The 18,904-nt window shown below is 40.0% G+C and overlaps 1 protein-coding gene across 7 annotated transcripts in view; it reads right to left on the bottom strand.

Moving 5' to 3' along the window:
* GPATCH2L (G-patch domain containing 2 like) overlaps positions 1-18,904 on the bottom strand; it is a 76,173-nt gene that overhangs the window by 7,386 nt on the left and 49,883 nt on the right. For 2 of the 7 annotated variants that reach the window (XM_060620344.3, XM_060620343.3), the window contains exon 10: positions 12,241-17,017. The exons of the other annotated variants lie outside the window; for them this stretch is intronic. In XM_060620344.3, coding sequence (XP_060476327.1) covers positions 16,857-17,017 — 161 coding nt within the window. In that variant the 3' untranslated portion in view covers positions 12,241-16,856. Of the gene's footprint in view, positions 1-12,240; positions 17,018-18,904 lie in introns of those variants that run through there. 7 annotated transcript variants of the gene reach the window in all.

The following is an 18,904-nucleotide window of genomic DNA, read 5'->3' as shown; positions in this document are numbered from 1 at the left end:
ATCGGCTACCTGTGTCTCTTCTTTGGAAAAATGTTTATTCAAATCCTTTTGCCTATTTTTTTAGTTGTTCTGTTGGCCTTTTTGTTTAGTTGTAAGAATAATTCATCTATTCTGGATACTAGACACTTATCAGTTACAGGAGCTACAAATATTTTCCCCTACTCTGTAGGTTGTATTTTCTTTGTGTTATTGTCTTTTGAAGCACAAAAGTTTAAATTTTTAATGAAGTCCAGCTTATCCATTTTTATTTTGGTTCCTTGTGATTTTGGTGTCATATGTAAGAAATCACTGTCGAATGAAAGATCATGAAGATTTATACTTGTATTTCCTTCTAATAGTTTTATATTTTAACTCTTACATTTAGGTTTTTGATCCATTTTGAATTAATTTTTGCATATGGAGTATGAAGAAATCCAACTTTACCTTCTTGCATGTGGATATTCAGTTGTCCCAGAACCACTTGAAAATACTGCTTGATTTTGTAATATTAAGCCAACATTATATTACTGAAATGAATTATATCATTGGACTCTACTTACTAAGATTCTGTTTAGGATATTTGTACATATGTTCATGAGAGATATTGGTCCATAATTTTTACTTCTTATAATGTACTTGTCACCCTTTGGTATTAAAATTATGGTGGTCTCAAAATGAGCTGGGAATTGTTTTTTTCTTTCTCTGATTTGAAAGAGTCTGTGTAAGATCAGTTTAATTCCTTTAAAATGCTTAGAAATTTAGTAAAGAAATCTACACCTGAAAATTTTTACAGACTCAAGTTCTTAGCTATAAAACATTCAGACTTTGTTTCCTCTTCAGTTGGTAAACTGTAATTTCATAGAAATTTCATTTCATGTAGATTTTCAGATTGGTATAAAGTTCTTCATAATATCTACTTAATAGCATTGTTAATTTGTACCTTTTTTCTCATTTTCTTAGTCTAGCAGTGGTTTTTTTTTCCTTGCTAGCAATTTATCAATTTTATTAGTCTTTTCAAAAAACCCAGCTCTAGATTTGTTGACTTTCTTATATACTTTTTTCTATTTCATTAATTTATTACCTTTATTATTTTCTTTACTCTTCTAGAATTAGATTCAATTTCCTACTCTACTTTTTAGATTGATTTTTAGCCTTTCTTTCCTTTTATTATATGTAGATTTAAAGAAACAAACTTCCCTTTAAGTACAGCTTTAGCTTTGTTCTTCAAGTTTTGATGTCATTATTTTTATTGTAACTTAATTCAAAATAACTGTCTAATGTCCATTATAATTTCTTCTGAATTATTGGTCATTTAGAAGTATATTGCTTAATTTTCAAATATTTGAGGAGTCCCTAATTATCTTTTTGTTATTAATTTCTACCTTAATCCCACTTTGGTCAGAGAACCTATTTTGGATGATTTCACTCTTTGGAATTTGTTGAGATTTGCTTTAAGGACCAACAGATGGTAAATTTTGGTAAATGCTCTATGGACACTTGGACAAAACACATATCCTGACAATACTGATTGTAGTATGGTATGTGCATCAGTTAGATTAAAGTTATTACTTATGTTGAAATCTTTCATATTCTTAATGACTTTTTCACTATCTGTTACTATCAGCTTATTATAGTTCTGTAATTTTGCTCTATATTTTGAAACTATAGTATTAGGTGCATCAACACATGCACCAAATATTATACTTATTTTTTGTAAGTATAATGTTATTTTTATATTATTATACCTTCCTGGTGGATTTATGTTTTTATTTATGAACTGTCCCTCTGTATGTTTAGTAATGCTTCTTGACTTACTTTGATATTTGTATAGCTACATCAGCCTCCTTCTGGTTAGCTCTTGGTTGGTGTATCTTTTTCCATTCTTTAGCTTTCAATCTTTCTTTGTCTTTACACTTAAAAAGTGTGCCCCTTGAAAGCAACATATAGTTCGGTTTTTAAAAATACGCATCAATGTGGTAAGCGGCCTCTTTAAGACGATCCCAAATGATCCTCACCTTCTGTATTCAAGCATTTCTGTGTCTTCCCCCTGAGTGTGCAGTGAAACTAACTCAGCTGTAGTGAATTCTAATGATCAGCCATGCTCATAAGTCATTTTGCACATAATACAAATGTATCTGTAGGAAAAATTCCTAGGATTGTTGGGTTAAAAGATGTAATGTACCTGTCATCTGATAGATATTGCCAGCCTCCACAGTTTGTACTAATTTATGCAATGTGTGAAAGTGCCTCTTCCAGTATTAAATTTCCTACTCTACTCTTCAGATTGTTTTTTAGCCTTTCTTTCCTTTTATTATATGCAGATTTATTATATGTACTTCCCTTTAAGTACAGCTTTAGCTTTGTTCTTCAAGTTTTGATGTCATAATTTTTTTTTTGTAATTTAGTTCAAAATAACTGTCTAATGTCCATTGTAATTTCTTACAATGCTTGCCATTATAGTGTATTATCAAACTTTATTGTTTTTGATAGGTGAAAAATCTATTTTATTACAAGTGAGCTTTAGCTCACATATTTTCACCTGCTTAAGAGTCATTTGTATTTTCTCTTCTATGAAGTATCTGTTAATTTCTTTTGACCATTTTTATATTGGATTGCTGATCTATTTCTTTTTGATTTGAGGGGTTCCTTTTATAAAATTAGATAAATTAGCCCTTATCTTGGTGGAGTTACACATATCTCACCCAGGTTCTCATTTGCATTTGCTTATGATGCTACTGCCATGAAGACTCTCTTATCTTTACAAAGTCTCACCTAGCAATCATTTCTTCTAAGACTGTTGGGTTTTGTGGCAGACTCAGAAAGTCCTTTCCCATTCTCAAGTCATAAGAAAATTTTCTTTTTTCTTCCTAGTACATTCAGAGTTTTCTTTTTTACACTTAAGTATAAAAAAAGCCTTAGAACTGCCTGCAAGTTGTCCTGATATAAGGAGTAAAGTGTGGATCCACCTTAATTTTTTTACAGAACACTACCCAGTGATCTCCCTCTCAATAGTCTTTTCCTCACTGATTGAAAAGCCACCTTTATCATACACTCAAAATTCCCGTATGTATTTAGACCTGTTTCTGAACTCTTCTATTGATCTGGCTATTCACAAATTATTACCACACTGTTTTAATTGCTATAGATTTATAAATTTTAAACATCTATAGAGTTAATCTCCTTCTATCACCATCCCTTTCTTTCTTGCATATCCTTGCTTGGTTTTCCATATGAACTTCAGAATTAGTTTGTGTAAATCTTTTTTAGAAATCTAATTGGTAAAGGGGGCATCTGGGTGGCTCAGCCAGTTAAGCGTTGGGCTCAGGTCATGATCTAACGGTTCATGGCTTCGAGCTCCATGTTGGGCTCTGTGCTGACAGCTTGGGGCCTGCTTCAGATTCTATGTCTCCCTCTCTCTCTTCCCTTCTCCCACTTGCACTCTGTCTCTCTCAAAAGTAAACATTAAAAATTTTTTTAAAAATCTGGTACTTTTATTGAATATCACATCAAAGTTATAGATTAAGGAGAGTGACGTCATTACAAGGCTCATTGTTCTTGTGCGAGAACATGGAATTTCTTCCCATTCGTTCAAGTCTTGTTTTGTGTCCCTCATTAGCATTTTGAACTTTTCTACTTCTTGGGCTTATTCCTAAGTATTTTATATCTTTTGTTTTCTGCTATTATAAAGTAGGTCTTTTCTTTTTTTGTAGCATGTAATCAGACATTGTGTATACAAAGGCTGTTGATTCTAAAAATTACTTTTGTACCCATCTAATTTATTAAATTCTTGTTTCATTTCTAAGTTTGTTCTAAGTTGGTTACTCCTTTTTAGTTTCTAGCTTGACAGTCCAATCATATCTGCAAATTATAATTTTATCCTCTCTTCCTAATTTCTCTACCTTTAATTTCTTTCTCTTGCCTAATTGTCTTGTCTAAGTCCTGAAGAACAGTTTTAAACAATGGTGATGATTAGTGGACATCTTTGTCTTGTTCCTGACTTTAATTTAAAAAATTGTTTCTCTAATTCTCAATTAAGCGTGATGCTGGCTTTGGATTGAGATAAATATATTTTCTCAAATTAAGGAAACACCCAGCTAGTCCTAATATTAAATGACCCTTGTGTTCTTGAAACAAGCCTCACTTAGTCATGGTGAATTACTCTGATCTGTAGCCAGCCTGACTGCGTTCAAATCCTAGAACCATAACTGATTAGTATTTGAGTTCAGGTAGAATGCTTTACCTCTTTGTAACTCAGTTTCCTTCTCTGAAAAATGGGGAAGATAAGAATATCTACCTCATTAGGTTGTTGTGAAAATCAAATAATTAAGTTGTCTTTTCAAAAGCTTAAGGGACATTTGCATTTTTTTCCTATAAACTGTTCATATCTTTTCCCTATTTTTCTATAGGATCTCCTCTATTTTTATTTTTTTTAAGATTTCAAGTAATCTCCATACCCAACATGGGGCTTGAACCCACAACCATGAGATCAAGAGTTACATGCTCCACCGACTGAGTCACCCAGGTGCCCCAAACCACTTTAATTTTTAATTGTTTTTTATTTTATTTTATTTTTGAGAGACAGAGCCAGAGCATGAGCAGGGGAGAGGCAGAGAGAGAGACACACGGAATCTAAAGTAGGCTTCAGGCTCTGAGCTGTCAGCACAGAGCCCGACACGGGGCTCAAATTCAACCATGAGATCATGACCTGAGCTGAAGTTGGACAATTAACTGACTGAGCCACCCAGGCATCCCAAAACCTTTATCTTAAAAAGGTGTTCATAAATTAGGAATATTAGCCCCTAATGTGTGAAATAAACTGCAAATATGTTATCCTGTTATCACTTGTATTTTGCTTTGGTATATTTTGCAGGTAACAATTTCTGTCCACTTGTATCAATTACTAAAAGATATTTTAAACTTAGTTTTGCCAATTTTTGCTTATGTATATACTGAGGCTCTATTATCAAGCTTAGCTGAAAATCAGTATGTCTGGCAAATTGAACCATTTATCAGTAATGGAGCCGAAGTTTCTAATTTCGTACAGATTACTTTCTCTGATATCTTCCTCTTATATTTTTTTCATCCTTTTATTTTCAATCTTCCTGTGACCAAGTTTTCCAAGTACCTCTCATAAATAGCATATAGGTAGATATTTAAATCCAGTATTACAGGCTTTATCTTTCAACTGCAGAGTTTAGTTCATTAACACTTATAACTGACATATTTGAATTCTTTTACCATCTTATTTTATGCTTTTTGTTTTCTCACCTTTCTAGCTTCTTTTTTATCATCCTTCCCATGTTAACTTAAGTGCTATATTCTCTATATTTATTGAGTGGTTACTCCAAATATTTTAAAATGTCTACATACCTAAGGCCCCAAATTGGTAAGACTCTAACTCCTCCTGAACAACTGAAAGACAGTAGGACACTGTAACTCTCATCACCTCCTTTCAAAATTACATGCCTCTGTTGCCTGGTGTTTTGAAGTCTCTCTTTTATTTCTTGAAATATATTTAAAACATTTAGTTTATATCATGTGGCAGTAAGTACAATATCTAATATGTCTGTGAGTCTGACTCTCCTGTATGTTGTTTCTGATGCCTCTCACTCATGGGACCTTGATTCCTCCTTTGGTTTGTGGTTTTTAACTGTGAGCTACTCATATTCTTTCTAACTTTATCTGTGGTAGTTCTTAGATACCCTGATTGAAGTTTTATTGCTTTTGAGAGAATCTGTGTTTGCTAGTCCTCTGAGGTCACTACTGACCTAGGTTTACTGTAAATGAAATTCCCATTTGCAGTATTTTGGACCACACCAGTAGGATGAACTTAGGCCATAAACTCTATAAGGGACAACTTGTTAAACATTTTAAGGTACAAACAAACAAACAAACAAACTTTTCCTCCACCCAAGGCCAATATCAATAAAGGCATGCTATCTTGCTGTTATTTCTGCTTGGTGGGTTTACTTAGTGTTGATGCTTCTACTGTGAGGGTAGCACTTTGAGGGTCCCTGTTTCGTGGGAGATCTCAGGCTAAACGCTCTGCTTTGAGTAGGCCCTGCTTTACCTCTGGCACCTATCAGTCACCATGACAGAGACTCAAGGGACCAGGTCTCCACAGATACTTTCAGGGTGAAAGGAGGCTTTCATCTCACTTGCCACTCAAAGTTAAGCTTTCAAAGCACTCTCGACTTCTACTTGCTACTGTTCAATACATTTAGAAAGATTTTTTTTTTGACCCTTGAGGACCAGTGATAAAAGTCACCCCAAAATCAAAAGAATTCAGGAAGGCAGTAGGATATAAAGTTAATATACAAAAATCAAAAGGCATATATAAGAATAATAACCAAGTAGAAGACCTCATAGCAGAGAAAACCCCATTAGTAGCAAGAAAGAATTGAATACAAGGGGATAAACTTAATAAGATATATGTAAAACTTTAAAACAGTACTGAAAAGGCACAAAAATAGACTTGAACAAGTAGAAATACATCCCCTGTTCTTGGGTAATTTGGATAACTCAACATTGTAAAGACGTCAGTTCTCTCTAAGTGAACTAATAAATGTAATGCAATCTCAGTTAGACATGTTGATACTAAAGTTTACGTGGAAAAACAAACATGTAAGAATAGCCAGGAAAACACTGGAAAAGAAAAATTATGACAGGGGACTAGCTCTACCAGATATTAAAATATACTATAAAGTGTCTATTATTGAAAACAGTGTGCTACTGTGTACAAGGAGATAAGCGGACCAGTGAATAGAACCCAAAGCCCAGAAACAGACCCAAATACAAATGGATCCTGGGTTGAATTCTTAACCAGAGAAAGGACGTAACAGGGAGAACTGATGACATTCAACTAAGCAGGTAGTTTAGTTAACTGGATTGTGTCAATGTTAATTTCCTGGTTTCAATAACTGTATCACGGCTATATAAGTTGTTAACACTAGAAGCTGGGAGAAGGGCAGATGGCAACTTTCTGTACTATTTTTGCAACTTTCCTCTAGGTCTAAACTTATTTCAAACTAAAAGATTTTTTGTTTAAAAAAAGGGTTTGAATCAAGAGCTCCAAAGAATGTGGAGAGGAGGCCCTAAGTCACACTACTGTGGAACACCAGAAAAAGGGCCATTCATCACCACTGTTGGCCAAAACCACTTAATTGGTCCCATTTTACACCATTTCAAAGGGTTCAGCTAACTTTACTTATAGCATGGAATTAGTGAGACCAAAATCAATGCTTAATATGGGCCAGGTGCATTCATTCTATCTTATGGATACTTTCTGCAGCCTTGAAATTGCAAAGATTGCAGAGTTTCCCAATATAGAGTGTGAGTTGATCAACACAAATTTATGGTCACCACTGAGAAACAAAAAAATCTCCAAACACATAGTTTAGAATAGCAACTTTGCTACTGAAGAACAGTACTAGGAATTAAGATGACTGCAGTGTGCATTAAATTCTACCAAGATAAGGTGGTTTAAGAGGAATAACTTCAGACTGGCATCAGGATAGAACACACGAAGGATTCAGCCAGCCATGGTGCAAACTGTTATTTCCAATTCAGCTTCCTCTACTCCTAAGCACGTCAGTAGCTCCCACAAATAGATGGATCTGGTTATATCTTCCAGGGAGGTGATCGAGGAGATGGAAACCTGGTCACATCTCAGTTCCGGCTTTGTTTGCACAATGGGCCAGTTGCAGTAGGCTTTCCATGACTGCCCAGCAGAGGAATACTGTAACAGCTCAGCTCACCAAATCGACAAGCAAGCCAGTTTACACAGGGTCCTTCACTGGCCTCCTGCCTACCTCTCCCTGCTCCTTTATGCTGTCAGCCATACCACAAGACATGCAGTGCCCTATACAAACCATGCTCTTTAGGCAGGATGGCCTCATTCTCTCGTCTTCACTGAACTTCCTGTTCATCCTTCAGGACGTGGTCCAGCATTTTTCAAATCCTCCCTCTACTCAGTTTGAGGTCGGGTGCCTTCCTCCTTGCTGCCAAGATACCCTGGTATTCTTATCTCAAAATTTATCATTCTACATCACAATATTTGCTCTCCTGGTCTCTTCCTCAGAAGACCATGAATATCATGACAGCAGGAATGCCTTTCCTCTTTGTATATTCAGCAGCAAGCAGGGTGCTTGGCATAAAATGTGTTCTATTCACATCTACTGAGTGAAGGGACATTTATTAAGGCCCAAACTGTTAAGACAGCTATATTGCTAGCAGGTCTATGAGGCGTTGAGCACAACGTTCAGAACAGTCCGTCCCTACCATTAACAATTCAAAGTACATGTCCTCACGCCTTAGGGATCCATTTTGCTTTGGCATACAAAGGACAACACCTGCCATAGGTTTGGAAGATTTTATTGACTTTTGCTCTAGTAGCTTCCAAAAACAAGAATAGGTCATTTTAAGAAGATGCCACAGAAATTGCCTATCTTCTTTCAGTGATGTAGGCACAGGAGCCCATTCACGGTTGCTTTGATAAACAGCTCACCAGGAGCAACAGGTAAATGGAATAAAAGGGTGTCATGAGACACCCAGCCCTGGGACCAGTGGCACATAGTTTATTTCACATATACGTGGCCACCAATAGTTCATTTATATTGTGAAAAGAGGCAGCAAAGAGTGTTGCTGGGAACAGAAAGTCTAGCACCAAAAAGACGGAGTGTGAATGCTGGCTTGAATATTAGCTATGTGACTTTGAGCGAGTTAATCTATGACTGCATGTATTATTTCATGGCTTTAAAACTGACATAAATTTACCTACCTTAGAGTTGTTAAAGACTGAGATGCTGTTGACAAATGGCATATAATAATCACTCAGTAAATAGTCATTATTACCATCATCATCATATTATTATTAGGGGCTCTGGAAAGGGTCAGACTGGTTTCAAGCAGAGTATATCTAAGGACCCTGGGACTATCCTGCTTTGTAGCAGCCATCTTCCCCACCAGATCCCTGAGGAAGGCTGGCTTACTGAGTGCTGAATACATGTTTTTTGAATCAGTAAATAGGATAATGGCCCGAGTAGACCTTTGTTATTCTTATCAGCTGTCCAGCATCTGAACTACCCTCCTGTTTGAGGAATTCATCCAACCCCAACAGAAGCTACACATTCCAGATAACTCATTCTCACTTCCTGCAGCTAGGACAGATAGGCACAGGAGTACTAATCAGATCCCTCATCCCAGATTTCGAATCAGAAACTAGTGATTCAAAGAAGCCAGGAACCCACAGGATCCCTTCCGGTGAGGGTGGAACCCCTACATATAGTTTCCGAGGCAGCATGCAGTGATGGCAATAAAGTAGAAAATCGAGTTCCGCTTTACTGGGAGTAGGGCTAGGGCCTGAAACCCCAAGATCCAACGTGGTACCGAAGGTCAAACATCGGTGAGGAAATGAGTCTGTCTCATGCCCAAACTAAACTCTTACCAGAAGCAGAAAGTAAAAAAACTGAAAGCACTAGGTGGGGGTAGCCTCCTTGTATGTAGAAGTGGGCCCAGGCCTCCTTACTGGTCCAAGACCCTGGAGAGGAGGAAGCAGAAGAGGGACCGGAGTTCCAGCCTGACTTTTCACGAATGGCAACACCAAGAGTAAATAGGGGTCTTACGAATCTTAGAACCTGACAAATGTGATTAGCAACCTTCCTACCTATGTGGGCCTGGAGCGGGGACAAAGAGAAACAAAGGAAGGAGCAGAGACCTTGAGCACACTTTCCTGTAAGTCTACACCAATTATTAGTGAAATGCTTCACTCTATGTCCGTGCTTTAAGTCAGTGCATTAGGTGGTATAGCAAAGGGGGTGCGGGAGCCCACGGGTGTTAACTGAAATATCAGAAGGGAGGACAGGGACATCCGGTCTGTGTTGGACTGACCCACCCACCCATCCTCCCACCTGTGGAGACTGAGGAAGCAAAGCAGTAGGGGAAAAATCAGGAGAAAGCGGGGTCAGAACAGGGACAATTCCACAATGGAAGTCACTGTACAGTATGACATCATAATGATCAATTGAAGGACTGAATTTTGACAACTGGAAATCACTGGTGAACCCAGCAAAAACAGTTTTAATGGCGGTGAGTGTAGCAGCCAGGTTTTGGTATGGTGGCTCTCAGCCCCACCTGCTCCGTTGCTTTAAAAAGAATGAAGCCTGTCCCGCCTCCCCATTCTGATGTGATTTTTCTGTGGTTCAGTTGGGGGAATTAAGATTTTTAAAAATCTCCCCAGGTGGTCTTAATGTGCAGCCAGGGTTAAAATCTACCGCTTCAGTGGACTGAGAATTAATGAACAGGAAGTGCGAGTGAGGGCAGTATTTTTGGGAGCCAAGGGGTTCAAAGGGCTGAGAAAGGTATTTTTGTTTGAAGAAGGAATCTTTAAAACATGTTCAAATGCAAAGCTCTACGTGCCAGGAGTGAGAAGCTATAGTTAGACTGAGCAAGGCGTCTGATCAAAGGAGAGGGAACCAAGGCACAGAGGAGAAGGAATCTGTCTTAGGTATGACAGGCACTTGCAAGAAGGAGGTGAGGAAGGGTGTACGTAAGGGGTGTGCGACCAGGGACTCCTGTCTAATGGCCTGTTACCTGCTAGGGGATGGGGGAGATTGGCTGCTGAACTTGAGAGAAGGTGGGGGTAAGCAGAGTTTGAAATGGCCGCATTTTGCAATAGCTACTGACAAGAGGAGTGGGATAAATATCGAGAGCAATTTTAAGTGTCACCATGGTTTTGGAGTAGCAGGAGTCCGCACAATCATGACAACTGTTCATGAAGGGATACACAGCCCACTGGGAGGGGCAAGATGCAGGGTCTACACACAGTGAAAGGGGTTGATTTAAGTCAAAGCCACCGCGACCATCTGTAAGTTCTCTGATGTTTCCTCTTTCTCAATTAAAAACATGTGAATGAGGGATCTGCAAGGGTCAGAACTCACTTCCAGAGAAAGAAAACATTACTTCTCACAATTTACATCTTGAAAACCTTCTTTTTATATTCCCATACCTTGATACTATCTAGTAACACCAACATTTTTGGTCAGAGGTATTTTTAACTGGTTTTCAAGATCGAAGAGGAAAATCACATGGTGTTTTAAAAGACTGAAAAAATTGAAAGGATAATTTAACAGCTTAAACATGTGTGCTAATCCTGTTTTTTTTTGTGTGTGTGTGTTTTTTTTTTTTTAATTTTCTGTATATTACAATGTTTTCACAGATTAAAAACCCTTTCTGGCTAGGGAAACACTGCCTCTCCCAGGGCTGGCTGATTCTCAGGAAGACAGCAAAGGAATCAGCCAGCAGCACGCTTTTGATGCGCAAACTAAGCAGGTACGATGGAGCCATACCCCCTCCATCTGGCCTGTTCCACTCCAGGAAGCAATCACCCCAGGGCCAGGTACCAGGCAACCAGAGTCTATACTATGGTCCAAAGGCCCCAGAATTATTCAAACTAGCCATTTCCAAACTGTTCCCCCTGCCCTGCCCCGCCTTCATAGTGGAAACCCCAAAAGAGGCTCTGGCCTAAACCTATTGCTTGCTCCCGTCTTCTGCCTCTTGACCAAACCCGGTTGTCCTCCTGTGGCCCTGCAGGGCAAGCCATGCCTTGTTTCTAGGGGAACTGTAACATTAAGCTTTTCTTTCGGTGACACAGGCCTGTCTGTGCCCTCACTTAATCACCTTTATAAAGTCACACCTGGGCACAAGACGACGTGAGTACCTGAGGACATGATACCAGAGAAGTCCTCGCTGGCCACACATATTCCCAGAAAAATCTTGGGCTCGCAGGCTTTAGTAATAAATTACAGTCTAGCCCTATTCGTGCAAATAAAACCCAAAGAAAGAAATGGTCGCAATTTCATTTCAAAGCTTTAGGACTCGAGTACCGTATTCGGAAATGCTGAATCCTTGAGTCAGACAACACAAAAATATACAACATTCTGTTGCTGCTGGTCACCAACCTCTACAGAATCACTGAAATGTAACACAAAGACAATAGGGTGTGATTAAGTTCTAGCAAAAGATCACCAATAGCTCAACAAGGATTTATTCCACAACACTATGTACTCAGGATGGTCTCTTCCGCCAATTATTTTCATTTTTGTGAGCCACACTCTAAAGACTTCGTCATTATTATGCCGGAAAAGACATAACACTTTCCCAGGAAATTAAGATGCAATGAACAAGTATCATGAAATCATAGGCGGCCGTACGTTACACAAATGTTTTGCTGTCTGTTGTGAAAAATGACTATCACGCACAGACTGAAAATTCACTGTTATATTTTAACCCACGTGAAAGGTTGTTTCCATCCATCTAAATATGGCCTTGATGACATTTTTCTCCCCATCATCCTTTCCCAATACTTCCAGGAGATCTTTTAGGAGCTTCAGGGAAAAAGTATGGGAAATAAAGACATTAACAATTTCTGCAAAGAATCATATACAAAACACGTCTATACTTGTGGAGAGAAATGTAAGTGCACCTTACAGCTTAGGGGGACACCAACATCTTAAAACCTTTAACTATGCAAAGCCTGTGGTTCACAAATGTCAGCGTGCACCAGAGTCCCCCGGAGGGCTTGTAAGACTGCCCAACCCACCCTCCGTTTCTGGTCCAGTATATGTGGTTGGGGCAAGGACATGCTGCTGCTGTCCGTCTACAGGCCCCAGCACCTCTGCTCTAAGCATGTCTCCTTCTCTTCGTCATGCCTTCTTACTTCTGAACCTTGCCAAGATTGTTTTCCCCGGTGAACGTCTTCAGGATCTGCCTCATTCTTCAATACTGTGCTTGAGAAGTTTACGTTCCGAAAACTTGGCAATTTCCCCAAGTGCTTAACACGCCTATGTGCAGTGGCGGGAAAATTTCTTTTGGCCAGAAGTTTGTTTTGCTGGGCTTGCTAAAAACCTTACAAATCCATACGCTTCAGCAGCATCATTCATTTTCCTTGTGTCTATTCCACATTGCTGTTTTCGGGCATTTGACATTCATCTCTTTTGGGATCTTAATGTAGGTGAAAGCCTCTCCGGGCCACCTTGCGTTTAGTGCTTTGGCAAAACCCAACAACTCCCTCAGTACCGTTGCTTGATGGGGTAAGAGCCCATCCTGACTGCCGCCACCATCAGTAACTCCACCAGCTGGCGTGGCCGGCGCGGGAGATAAGCAAATACCAACAAGTGAGACAGCTCAAGTATTAACAAAGGTAACAGCTGACACCAGGGGCAAACTGCTTTTACTATCCCTCCAGCCACCACATGAATCATGACACACCCTGTAAACTCTGCCCCCAGCTAGACTGTATCCACAGCTGCTGGAGTAGGCCAGTCTGTTCTCACGCGGGCTCGGCTGAATTTCACCAGACTCAGGGAACACTGAATGTGGCTCGTAATGCTGAGATTTTTACACAGTCTTCGCCTCAGGAAACAAAAAGCATGTGGCTCTGACCAGAGGAATGAAGTCAAAATAGAGAGAAGACCAGGAATGAAATCAAACATCACCAGGAGCCTTAGAGCCAAAGTGGAGTAGCCGTCACACCAGCAATGACACTGCCAGCCTAGCTCCTTCCTCCTGACACCGTAACCTGTTCCACTTTAAGTGACCTCTGTGGTGACTCTGCTCCTCTGCAGCTCGACAACCTCCAGTGCTGTGGGTCTAGACCATGTCTCTGATTCCAAAATACAGGGACAGATCAGAGCCATCTATGTGGGATTCCTAAGTAGTTTAATTACCTGTCCTCGGTGTGGAGCTTGACTTAGCAAAGGATGCCACAAGCATCACAGATTAAGAAGTTTTATTTCAGCTTTTGGTCACTTTACTGCCAAAATGGCCTTGTTCGCAGCCTATTTCACAGCCCAGCAAAACAATGTCGTCTGGTATTTTGAACTGCATTTGATTTCAAAAGAATTCAAGGTTAAATGTGCCCTATTTATTAAGCATACACCGCTCAATAGAGACCACACCCTGCCCCTCCCAAATTTGGCACCACGGAAACAGCTAATTCCCTATTCTGCACAGTTCTTACCAAAAAGTAACACAAGAGTTGATGCAAATGAACCTGTTCCCTTAAAATGAAAAATAATCTCCAATTCCCTTAAATTCATAAGAAAACTAATTTTTATGAATGATGCTCATGCAAGTAGATAATGTCTTGACTTGTGCCCACCGTGGAAAATACAGGTTAGGATTCAGACAGGCAGGCTGTATAGCCGGCTAGGATAAATCAGAACCCTGAAATAAGCAAGAACTATGCAACTCAGCTTCAGTTACTAGTTTTGAGTAGATCAAATGCATGTGAGCTCAATGATTATCCCCAAAGGAAGTCATGCTATGAGAGTTTTTTCAACAGACTACAAAGCCTGATCTTGAAATTACATCTTTTGTTGAAAGGTAACAGACTTTTCTCGGTGTATGACATCATACACTTGGCCATATAAAAAAGAAATTTAAAATTTAAGATTCAAAAAACACCCCATTCTAAGGTTACTCCTCTAGAATTGACTCATACAGAAAAGAAGAAAAGTAAGTTGGTTAATAATTCTGTACGCATGCTCATGCAGCAGCCTAAAATGAGGAGCACAGCTGACAACCCTGTGTTGCAAAGTATTCATGGCTATTTTTTAGGCAACTAATTTTCTTCCCCACTTATAGGTAGATATGGCATTTGGGGGTAATCCCTGTTGAATGTACTCAAAATATATAGAAAAGCATGCCCAAGAAAGATGATGAACGTTCATGACACACTGTTTCAAAATGATGGGTCTCCGAGTCACTCAGGTCTATCAATGAAAAACAAAAGATTATAACCCAGGGCAGAGGAAGTCCAAAAATCTGGGATTTCAGTTTTGGCTTGATTATGTGATTTCTGGGCAAGGTGCTAAACTTTATTTCTGGTCTCTGAAAAATGGCAGCAGTCACCTGCCCTTACATCACACAGATGTTTAAAATGTAAATAAAGTTGTCTATGTAAATTATTTGTAATCACAGGTAGAAAGGAGAACTGCTAGGCCATAAGACTCGCCCTGAACTGTGGAAGTCTGAATAGGCTGTGATGACAGGACCCATCTCTACAACAGCCAGAGCTTAGTGCCAAGAAAGTAAAATTACGTCCACGGATTTCTCCCTTAAATCCAACTAATTACATTAGAGACTTGTCTCAGGACACGACGGACACTAGGTTTGAATGCACACAGGACAATCAAGCCTACCTTCGTCACTAAAACAACTTGGTAGTGCCATTTCATATTCAACAGGCACTGTATCTCTTATACTGCCACGGCTATAGGCCCCAGGGAAGGGAAGTACACTCACTACTGCATGAGAACCAGGGGTGGCTCCCAGAGATGCTGGGTTGGCATTCACGCCACTCCCTCACCTCACAATCTCCGCCTGCCCCTCCCTCCACCATACCCCTTGTTACAGCTGACATGTTCTCCGTTCTCCGTTACAGAGAAGTGCTACGTAAATTACCTTCAAGTCCCCCTTTCCAACTAGACTCACACCCACCCATCAACAAGGAAACCCTGGACTTGGCACTGGAGAGGACTACCATTTTTAAAGGGAACGTGATAGAGCAGTCCACCCTCACATTCTGTGTGAGGAGAAGGGACAACTGCGTTTCGCGAAAAGGAGGCTCTGTCCTGACACTCAGCACCTATTCAAGCACAGAAAATATCCAGGTGCGGGGCTGGGAGTTCCTCTGGAATGTTCCAGAGCGGTGGGCACTTTGAAAACAGTTTCTGTACATTTCAGAGTAAATGTACTCAACTCGTACAAAAAAGAACGCTCTGTCAACCAGTCCTCCGAATGACAGACACTCTTGATAATACTTTTTTAGAAAGGGTGGCTTTTCCCCAGCGGTTCCAGGCAGTCACTTATTCCTCATTCTGACAAAGCGGCATCCAACTCCAGGCATGGCTGTATACATAACTCCACACGCAGCTGAGCCGTCATAAACACGCCAAGTATAAAGGCGTGTCAAAAAGACATTTTTCTCCCCAAAGTACGGCCCCAAGAAGCCATTATTATAACAGAGTATGAATTTCTGCTGCAGGTTACTGACCTATAAACTAACAATAAAATTCCCAGTTAGTACATAAAGGCTTACACTGTGACATGAAGTATTAAGACACAATCCACTGACTATCTGAAGTTTGTTGAACAACTAAACCATTTTCTTCATTACATCATGAATACAGACATCCTCTCGCAGGAGAACACCAACTTCGGAGACGAGGCCAAGTACAAATGCATCTGCTGGAGATCCCATTAGGCCAGTTAGAAAACTGGAAGAAGTTCCCGCTGTCCAGGCCGCTGGGGTCTCCTCTGAGGCTCCAAAATGAGAACTTGATGGATTTAGCTTATTGGCACGATCAGTGAATCAAGACCAGGCTCAAAGGCAAACCTTGTCTCTGCAAACGCAATTCCACACACCGGTCTTAACTCAGTGTTTAAATCTGTCTAGAACTGGCTACCAATTTGGGACTTCCTCAAATGATATTAAAAGCTCTACACAAAAAGTATGCAAAAGCAGTTACTCGTTTTTCAAGGAAAGAGACATACCCGCAAAAAGCAACAGCTCTGTAAACGGGGCTGCAGGTTAACTGTTGGGACAACGACAGCAAGGTAACAAATAGCAGAGGATGACTTTTTTTTTTCTGTTTTAAACTGCTGCTGCAATACTTTACTAATTTTTTTTTTTTTTTAAACCAGATTTGCACAACATGGTTTTCTAAGAGAAAGAGTCCACTGCTTTGTCTGAAGAGGGGTCATCCTGGCGGTAAAAGGACTGGGAACGTCAACTGCGATATGCAAGGCTCTGCGACACCACGTCTAGGATGCGTTGCGTGACACCCAGCGGCTCCCGGTGGGTGGGCTCCTGCCCTCTAGCTGTATCCAGGGCTCTTTTCTGGTGGCATTTTAAAAAACGTAGCTGCAGCGGAGTCAGTAGCTTTCTCTGCGGCAGAGGTCCTGACCAACCACTCAGGGTTTGGAGATTTCTGGACCTGTGATGCTGGTGTGGTTGGCTCCACTACATCCACGTGAACTGGGAAGGTGGTTACAATAAAAATAAGGAAGAAAAGATCAAGGGGAGACAAATTAGAATAAGAGACACTTCAAGGCAAATTTCTCTGAATCCTTTTATTTTATACTCTATTAACCCAAGTGGCCACATAAGGTTTCTCTTTTTCCTTTCCAAAAAAAAATAATGATAATAATAAAGGCAAGATTTAAGTAAGGTAAGTAGGTCTCTACCTGAGAAAACGGGTTTAACTGAACAAATAAATACAGCAGTACAAATTCATAATGTAGTAATTATCATTTATTGAGCACTTATGAGCTTGTAAATACTCTACAACCATAATCTTATTTCCTAAGGCAAACCCTTGTAAGTAGGTATGGTCATCTCCATTTTCTGGATCAAAAAACTGAGGCAGAGAGACAAGCAGATACATTGTTCAGGGACACAACAGAGCTGGTTAAGTAGCAAGATTCAAACTCTGATTCCAGACTTCAAGCCCTAGGCTTGTTACAGCCCACGCCTCCAATAACACAGTGTTACCAATAAATAGCACACAAAAAGAAAAATGGTAGAAAAACTACACAGTCAGGCCCAGTGTTTTTCGACAAGGACACCGAAGATATTCTGGACACGACAATCGTTGCTTGTGCAGGGCTGCCCTGTATACTTTAGGGCACTTCCACTCTGGACCTCATCCACTGAATGCCAAAAGCACTCCTCAGGCACTGTGATGACCAAACAGTGTCCTCACATTTCCAAATGCCCGAGCAGAGGGGTACAAACCACCATCACACCCACTCTGTTCAGAGGGAATGGATATACACTAAAATACAGCCAAATCTAGAAAATGTTTGTTTTTACCTTGTCACTCAATAATTCATCGCCTAGGCATGTAACCAGAACAGTAATTTTCAAATTGTGGGTCACCAAATCAATTTAGTAGGCCAAGACCGGTATTTTTTTTCTAACGAAAAGGAGTAACATATATCAGAGTGAACCCAAGAATTTATTTTAGCTTTACATGCACACCCACATACATATTCAAACATGAATTTCTCACGGCAGGCTATTACTCTATGACACAGATTTCAAACATTTTGGAACCTCACCCATAGCAGTAAGAAATACGTCTGACACCACAACCCCAATCTGTCTCTCTTACACACACATGCACACGCACACGCACACACAAAACACGCCCACTCACTCATATTTAGCTGAAAATAAATTTCACGAAACTTAATCTAACGTTACTATGTGGTATTCAGCCGCAGTGGGAAAACACCTCTCATCCTAGGAAAACTGTTTTTTTGCTCCGTATTTTTTATTACGGTAAAATACACGTAACATAAAATTTCCCACGTTAACAAATTTCAAGTGTACAGTTCAGCGGCATCAGGTACGTTCACGATGCTGCACAACCATCACCACCATCCCACTCCTGAGCTTCTTCACTATCCCAAATGGAAACGCTATCCTATTACATAGTAACTCCTATTCTCCTCTTTCCCCAGTCCTTGGCAACCATGATTCTACTTTGTTTCTATATACTCGACCATGCTAGGTACCTCATATAACTGAAATCATATAGTATTTATCTTTTTATGTCTGGCTGATTTCACTTAGCATTAGGTCTTTTTGTTTTTAATGTTCATTCTCGAGAGAGCGAGCAAGCGAGTGGGGGAGGGGCAGAGAGAGAGAGGGAGACACAGAATCCGAAGCAGGCTCCAGGCTCCAAGCTGTCAGCACAGAGCTCGGTGCGGGGCTCGAACTCACAGACCGTGAAGTTATGACCTGAGCCAAAGTCGGATGCTTAACAGACTGAGCCGCCCAGGCGCTCCTAGCGTTATGTCTTCATTCATGCGGTAGCATGTCAGAATTTCCTTCCTTGTCAAGGCCAAATAATATTCC

Source organism: Panthera onca, chromosome B3 (assembly GCF_046562875.1).
Source record: "Panthera onca isolate mPanOnc1 chromosome B3, mPanOnc1 haplotype 2, whole genome shotgun sequence".
Taxonomy (NCBI): Eukaryota; Metazoa; Chordata; class Mammalia; order Carnivora; family Felidae; genus Panthera; species Panthera onca.
Note: the sequence above shows the minus strand (reverse complement) of the source record. Positions and strands in the feature narration are given on the sequence as shown.